Genomic DNA, 8665 nt, shown 5'->3' with positions numbered 1-8665 from the left:
GGAAATTATGGATCCCAAATCATTCGAGGTTGGTCATGATCAATCAACAGATATAGGCTTGATCAAGACGTCAATTGATTTTTTGCCATCAGCAAGTATATGAATCATCTTAGGCTTGACCAAGTTAATACCCAATTCATAACTACACGTATGACAACAAAACATGGGTTAAGAACACCAAAAAAGTATGATTAACCTGCCGGTAATCATGTAGGAGATTGTAGATGATCGTAATGCTCCAATATATGGCCACCAGTATCTAAATCTCCATTTTGAGGAAAGAGGTGATAAGTATATGATCATATAATAAGACCTACCTTAAACACTCTCATCAAAGGAGACCATCCTCTACCTACATGTACGAGTATCTTTCTCTCTTTCTCTCCCCCTCCATAGTTTCTATCCACCATGGGCAACCTGAACACCAACCTCGTTCTGATGCTGGCTCTTCTACTCTCGCCTCTTCCCCTCAAAGGTCAACCTTCTTCTGATTCCACGTCCATGGCTTTGCATCCACTGACTCACTTCTTGTTCCGTGCATGCATGCAGGAGCATCGGACACTGAAAAGAAGTCCGATGCTGAGTACGTTCCTGTCACTCCTGTAAAGTACCGGCCTGTCGCCGACGTGCGGGCTGCTTACAAGCAGTGCTCGGATTGCCGGTGTTGTTCCGCCACCGACCAAAGCAAATGCGAGACCACCAAGTGTTGCTACGAACTCATCTGCAACGAGGCCGTCAATCCAGCCGCCAACTGCTCGTTTAAGCCGACGGCCTGCAACTGCAACAACTGCAATTGAGAGCATGAGCTCTTCCGCTGGTGCAGATCGGTGAGATGGGAATGGCTATAAGAGGACTTTGGACGTGGACGCATGGTTTTTGTATCCGCTAATAAGAGGAGAAAGTATAGCAATAAAAGAGAACTTTTACGGGACTTCTCTCTCAACAATTTTATTGATTTTTAAATGCTGCAAAAACCTCTGAATTTTATTTAGTAGAAAATAGACTTAATTTCCAAGGATAATATATAGCACTACGAATTCATGTGACTAAAAATATATAGCTCTAACATTTTCTTTTTCTGTTTCATGGCGATAATAATGTTTGTCAAAACACAATTCATTCTATGATGAAAAAAATGCCATGTATGATTCCGATCTGATACCACGTCAGAATTAAATTGAGATTAAGTACCAATTTAACCTCACAGTCGTAAATCCAATGACCGGAGAAGAAAAAGAAAAATGCCAAAAGTATGATTAAACCAACAGTGATGAAAGGGTGAAACAATGTAGGCACTGTGAGAACATTGTCAATGACCATTTCAAGAGGTGCATGAAGATGCTACCATTCTCCAATCTTGAAACTGTGAAAGGTTCACATAATATTCTTTGATTTGGATTTCTCTCTTTGGATTTTTCTCTGATGTGTATCTTATCCTATAATAAAGAACTGCCTTAAATGCACTCTCTTCCGATCGGTGGCGGAACAACATCGGCAGTCCGAGAGCTGCTTGTAAGCACCCAGCACGCCGCCGGGCACGTCGGCTATCGGCCAGTATTCGGCAGGAGCAATAGGTACACATACTCAGCATTGGAGATCGTTTTAGTGTGGATTACACGCATGCATCCACCGAGAAATGAGTCGGTACATAAAGCTACAACCAAAAGAAACGAAGGAGACTTGGAACGGACATTACATCAGATGAAGGATGACCTTTGAAGAGAGAGCAGAAAGTATCTGAGATTACAGATGCTCCTTGTGAAGAAGGTGCTGATAATGCCCGATAGATATGGCCACAAGAGGGGACGAGTATTTGATCTTAGAACAAAGATCTACTTTGCATACTCCTTTGAAACCAAAAGAAGGAAGACAAAGGGAGATGCTTCTATACCTATATATATCTCTGTCTCTCTCCCCCTCATACAGATACCAACCAACCATCATGGGTAACCTCAACGCCAACCTCGTTCTGCTGATGCTGGCTCTCCTGCTCTCTGCTCTTCCCCTCAAAGGTCATCCTTCACATCTGATCTGATGTCTATTTCAAATCTCCTCCCTTTCTTTTAGTTGTAACATTATATACGGACTCATTTCTCGGTGTACGTATGCAGGAGCATCCAACACTGATGAGTACATACCTGTGACTCCCGTCAAGTACCTGACTCTGGCCAATGTGCCCGGCGGTGTGCTGGCCGGTTACAATCAGTGCTCGGACTGCCGGTGTTGTTCCACCAACAACCCGAGCAACTGCGTGACGACAAAGTGTTGCTACAAGTTGATCTGCCACGAGGCCACCAATCCAGCGGCCATATGCTCGTATAGGCCGGTGGCCTGCCACTGCGACAACTGCATTTGAGGGCATGCGCTCTTCCGCCGGTGCAGATTGGAATGACTAAAAGAGGACTGTGGACCGGCATGATTTATGTATCCGCTTATAAAAGGGGCTGCTAGCATTTATTGCAAAGAATAACAATAACAGAGACCATTTTAATAGGACTTGTAGCTCAAATGACATCCCAAAATATGCGTAGTTCAATGATCAAATGGCTGATATACTCGTGCACATGCAGGCCAAGACTCATACGATCTACAATCCGTCAGTTTCGGATCCCTCACTTTCTCTTAGCTCTATCCTATTTCTCCTCATAATTACATATATAAAGTATTATATAATCAAAAACTCAGATACCGCAACAGGTTGGACTGCTTTTGTTTCTTACGGTACATCGAGCTACTAATATAAGAGAAAGTCTTGACGCTCTGCTTCTGCTTTGTATCGCCCGTCACTGCTGTCTGCAACTGTTCACCTGAAGCAACTCTAAAAGGCACCGTGTGATCACAACTAATCAAAGTAGTACTATCATGAAGACACATCCACGGTGAAGTTCCTTTAGAACATCGCAAAGCAGCCATAGAAATCCTCAAGTCAATGTTAATCTTGTTTGAGCAATTCCTTCATTCGGGGAATATTGCCCAGTGAAACCGGTTAATCTGTAGATTGTAGCTTCTGTGCCTCCACTGCGATGACTCTCTGTAAAGTAGTATATGTTATCACCAAAGCACCATCTTACCTTGGAAGCAATAGAGAGACAAAGCATTAGTAGTGTAGAAAATCAACCAAAACCACATGATCGTAAGCAAAGATATGAATGAATCGATTCACTTATCAAAGTAGGAATATCATGAAAACATATTTATGGTAAAGAAGTTCTTTCTTTCCAGCCAGCACAGAGTTTTTCTTTGCACCATATACAGGATTGCTATATCTTCTGTGGTTTAAACTACTTGATGTATAGTCGTCTCCTGAAACCATTTGCAGATCTTTCTTGTTTTTATGGCCTGCTGCTTAATCTTTTGTCAGTGTCAGAACTAGTTTTTGGTCTCCCACTGGATCGATTATAGTTTCTTCCCACAGTTTTTATCACCACTTGTTTCTACAGCTACACATGTATCAAAGTCAATAATTTTTACCAAAAACCATCTGCCATGAATTGGTGATTGCTAGCTGGAAAAACACATGAGAAGCTCCACCTTGCACCGTCATCGGCCAAAAACACAATACAAAGCAACTGGAACGAAGAGGGGAGGCAGACTTTTAGTTCCATTACTCCAATCGGTAAACACATGAGAACACTGTCAATGACAATTACAAGAGGTAAATGGAGATGCTACCATTCTCCAATCTTCAAAAATGTGAAAAGTCCATATAATCTTCTCTAATCTTTTCCGATATACAGACCTATAGGAAGAAGAGACCGAAGCCAACATCTGTAGGCTACCTAAATCAGACATTATACGAAAAAAAAATCTGCTGTTTAATCACGAGTCGAAATCAGAAGGTAAAGAATGTATGTGATTCTTGACACTATACTTTGGTTGACTGAATCACCCAATAAACTTTTATAGGTTGATGTGGTCATTTAAACATCAGATACGATGGGATCTACACACAACTCCCATGCATCGTATCGAGACGGGGCATGTACGCGGAGATAACAGATGATCCTTCTGAAGAAGGTGCTGAAGCCCAATGGAAATGGCTACTAGCATCCAAATCTCCGAGCTAAGGAAAAAGGTGATACGTATCTGATCATTCAATAAAGACCTACCGTAAACAATATCTTCAAAGCGAAAGAAGAAAGACAAAGGGAGAACCTCCTATACCGACAATGGTAAGAACATATTATAAACATCAAAATTATCTTTACAAAAAAATTTAATGCTAAAATCTAAATTTAAATAATAATAAATTAAATTTATGATATATATCTTTTGATACCTTTCAAAAAATCTTTTATCTGATTTGTGTCTTCCCATATTCATATATTATATTTTTAAATCTTTAGGAGATTTTGTTTATTTATAAGTGAGAATAGAGATTGATAGAAGATATTTTGGTACCACCCAGCTAGCAGCCACCTCAGATCATACGTGGCACCACTCTAACCAAAGTCATGCATATACAACCTGACTCAAAAACGGCTGCATCCCGAAGTGACACCACCCCGCTCAAAAGCGATGCAAAACAAAATCCACGTCGCTTGAAATTGCACAAAGCGATACCCGAAAATGGGAGGATAGTCCCGCACAGCACAGGATCAGAACAGTTGCCCTAGAATAGATGAACCGCCTGCTTGAAATATCGATGGATGCTAACAACCCGTAGATGGTAGATTGCCGGTGAGGTATAAAAAATACCCCCGAGCAAGAGCTAGGGGAGGCTCTCTATACACTAACTTAATCATATAGCTTACACTATTGTCTTCTCTCCTTTGCTGGCTTAAGTATCGAATGGGTCACGTTGGGCAACCCTTGGCGTCGGCCTGTCATGCAAGATCGTTGGCCGCCTGAAGACATCTGGACGACCCTACCCAGCCATCCCGAACCGAATCCTCACTAGCAGAATGGCGTTTGACTGGGTAACCTATGCAGTCTCACGTTACCAAGTCTCCCATGTCAATAAGGAAGAGGCACCTAGATAAGCCTACACCTTCGGTAGTGGACAAACTGTATCGACTTATCAGCCGATGGTACTCATGACTCTATCATTCTAGCGCTAGAAGGAGGGTCAAACGTCACAGACACATCCTTCTATTACTCCTCCCAACAAACGTTCGAGCAAAGAGACATTACCTCCGATCCCAAGCCCTCTCAGGAAGAGAAGGCATGTACCCCATTTCAACAGAATGAAACCTCTGCTAATCATGTCATTTAAGAAAACTATCATGGAAGATCGTAATTTATATATTTTTCAATTCTAGATAGAATCCTCGTATTAGTCAATCTTATTTAATTGAGCAAACTGAGAATTAGGTTACCTAAATTGGGCTCATATATTTGGGCAGATCATTCACTCAATTAGGCCCATTAAGATTAAAGTTGATTAAAATTAAAAATTAATCAAAATTTATTTTTTTCTTGAATTCAATCAAAACTTAATTGATCAAATATAAATCCAGTCAAGTAGTCAAATAAAGTCATAATCTAAGTCCGATCAAAGTATTTGATTAAAATAAATCAAATTAACTAATTTTATAATTTAGGATATGAGTCAAAAATTTTAATTTTTAAAGAGTAAAACTATAATTTTAATTAGGATATATAATAAAAAAAATTAATTTCTTAAGGGCATAATTGAAAAGTAATCTTAGGGACACAGATTAAAATTATCTAATTTATGAGGGGTAAAACTATCTTTTTATTAAAAACCTTAATTGCCACTCGCTTTTTATGATCGTTGTGCGAGACGTGATCGTTGTCGTGCACGACGGTTGACTATGTGAGGTGCCACAACCATTGTTCATAGTCATTGGATGAGGCATGGTCGTCACCACCAAGCGTAGTCACCGCCTTGCGTGTTGCACCCCTGCCCACAAGCGGTTGTGTGCATGCACTGCCCGGTGACCCCATGATTACCGTGACACGGTTGTGCACGCACATGCCACTCGCTTTTTATGATGGGTAAACCTATCTTTTTATTAAAAACCTTAATTGCCACTCGCTTTTTATGATCGTTGTGCGAGACGTGATCATTGTCGTGCACGACGGTTGACTATGTGAAGTCCCACAACCATTGTTCATAGTCATTGGATGAGGCATGGTCGTCACCACCAAGCGTAGTCACCGCCTCGCGTGTGGCACCCCTGCCCACAAGCGGTTGTGTGCATGCACTGCCCGGTGACCCCATGATTACCGTGACACGGTTGTGCACGCACATGCCGCCCAATGACCCTATTAGCTTTAGGCATCCAATGACATGGTCGTGGCCAGCAAATGCCTTAACGGTGGCATTGCTACAATCATTGTAATCGTTATAGGCAGCCGCCACACGTAGCAACACTGCACAGCCGCTGTAGCCACCACAAGCAACAACACTATGCAGCCATCGCACCCACCACGGGCAGTAGCGGTGCTATAACCATCCTAAGGTTGTCGCACCCCACAATGCTTGCACTAGGTATGTAGCCACCCGAATTGGGTTGCCGACCACTAGAGGTCGCCGCCCTCAAACAATACTATCATCGCTAGCAAGTTATCGACAGTGATCCATCAATCAAATACGATGAACCTCGCATCGCCTGCAAGCAGGCGATATGACAGACTAGATAGAAAAGCAGATCGATAATACAAACAAATGGATCATGCATCGCAAATAAAAACTGAATAACAACTTTTCACGAAAAAAAGGTGCTAATAAATAGATCTAAAGTATTTGATTTCACAAACTTGACTCTGATACTAATTGTAAGCATAAAAACCATCCTTATGCTTTTGTTATGTAGAAAATTTTAATACCAAAATCTGAAATCAAATAACAATTAATCAAATTTACGATACGTACCTTGCGATACTATTCAAAAACCTTATGTAGGATTTGTAGGTACACCATCATTGGATATGAAAGCTATAATGATAATGATCTACAAAGAAAATTAGAGTCATCATTCATCTCTCTTCTTATCCTACCTATGACCACTATGAATGATGGATTAGGGACAAAGGGGAGATAAGAGAAGATCTATAATCTTTCAATAATATCAAGTATCCATGTTTTCTCATATCTACATATCCTCAAATTTATGTATTGTGTTTTTAGTCCCTAGGAGATCCTATCTATTCATAGGTGAGAGTAGAAAGTCTAAGATAAGTAATTGAAAGAGTCCCTCCGATCATCTCTTAAGAAATATTATCATAATTAAATTTTAATTAAAATTAAATTATATTTATAATATATCTTACCTAATTAGATAGGATCATAACACATATGGTTAGTTGCAGAGCATATGATAGCAACACTTGGTCCATTCGCATTTGCTCAGGTCGGTGATGCAACAACACCGGCAATCCGAGCACTTCATGCAAGCAACCAGCACGACATAGCCGGCAAGTTTCATGGCCGGCCTCCGATAAATTGAAGGCAGACTAACAAATTTGACAGATCGGTGAGCACTGTTGTTAGCCTCACGGAACGCATGACAGAATTTACATTAAGTAAATCCATCAGCTATGCCCAATATATTATATTAAGACAACCAGGCCACCAAACAAAGACTCCAAATCTATTCCAAAACACATAAGGGGGCAGCTCGCTTTTCAACATGGTACCCTATACTTCCAGGTTTATCTGCTCTAAGCAAATGAAATATCAGGGTACAGAAAATTAATTTGACTCATAATCCAAAATGAGAGGCAGGGAACTCCTTCAGGAAGATTTCCCGGCAGCGGATATGCGGTGATATAACTTTGTCGAAATGTCTAGCGAGGTGGATCTTCTGAAGTGGAAGAACTATGTTTCTTCAATTATCGGAGTCCGGCCATGAAACTTGCCTAAGCAGTTAACGAGAGAGAACCTGGCACTCCATTCCGGCATCTAACGCTGATTACCTCTTGTCCAATCTTATAATAGGATCTAAGTTGGTAGTTCAGATATGAAAACCATCTGCCCTGAATTGGTGATTGCCAGCTGATGCATTTCATCATTAAGTTGTTTGTGTTCGCAAAAGTTATAACAAAGGTAAGCGATGAAGACGCGATTTAAATCTAACACGGTAAATAATTAAGATCTTTACCAGCTAAGCTAGCTGACACTTTCTAATAAAACCATAGTTGTCAACTGCAAAATCATCAGCTTGCACCGGACTGCCAATATTAGATTCAACTGGTTGTTCTCCGCCATTTAATTTGGTCCATCAGCATTTCATCGATTGAAGGTTTTTGCTCTTGAGGGCCGCTTTGGTTTCTGCTTTGAAACTACTTGCGGTTGTCTTCTCCAGCAGACAGCTGAAAGAACGCGTCAGGAACAGCTCAACTTTGTACCGTCATCGGCCAAACACACTCTATATAAAGCAACTGGAATGTAGAGGGAGGCATACCCTCTCGTCTCTCGTTTCTCGTCTCTCTCTCTCTCTCTCTCTCTCTCTCTCTCTCTCTGCAGCTTCCAAGCTACCGCCATGGGTAACCTCAACGCTGGTATCCTTCTCATGCTCGCTCTCCTAGTCTCCGCTCCTCCCTACAAAGGTAATCCTTCAGCTCATCTTCTCACGTACATTCCAAGTTTACACTGACTGGCTTCTCGACGCCCGCATGCAGGATTATCCCACGCTGGAACGCACTCTGATGACGGTTACATACCTGTCTCTTCCGTCCAACACCGACCTGTCGGCGA

The 8665-nt window shown here is 41.4% G+C and overlaps 2 protein-coding genes across 2 annotated transcripts; both read left to right on the top strand.

Annotated features, from left to right (window-relative positions):
• Positions 1-408: 408 nt before the first annotated feature.
• Positions 409-797, top strand: LOC103993044 (uncharacterized). Its single transcript, XM_009412970.1, has 2 exons — positions 409-475; positions 550-797. Exons 1-2 carry the CDS (start codon positions 409-411, stop codon positions 795-797), a joined length of 315 nt encoding a protein of 104 aa, XP_009411245.1.
• Positions 798-1942: 1145 nt separating this feature from the next.
• LOC103993043 (uncharacterized) lies at positions 1943-2356 on the top strand. Its single transcript, XM_009412969.1, has 2 exons — positions 1943-2012; positions 2112-2356. The coding sequence occupies exons 1-2, from the start codon at positions 1943-1945 to the stop codon at positions 2354-2356; spliced, it is 315 nt and encodes a 104-aa protein (XP_009411244.1).
• The last annotated feature ends 6309 nt before the right edge of the window (positions 2357-8665 follow it).

The sequence above is a fragment of the Musa acuminata genome, chromosome BXJ2-7 (assembly GCF_036884655.1).
Source record: "Musa acuminata AAA Group cultivar baxijiao chromosome BXJ2-7, Cavendish_Baxijiao_AAA, whole genome shotgun sequence".
In the NCBI taxonomy this organism is placed as follows: Eukaryota; Viridiplantae; Streptophyta; class Magnoliopsida; order Zingiberales; family Musaceae; genus Musa; species Musa acuminata.
The sequence above is the reverse complement of the archived record's forward strand: the minus strand, read 5'-3'. Positions and strand labels throughout refer to the sequence as shown.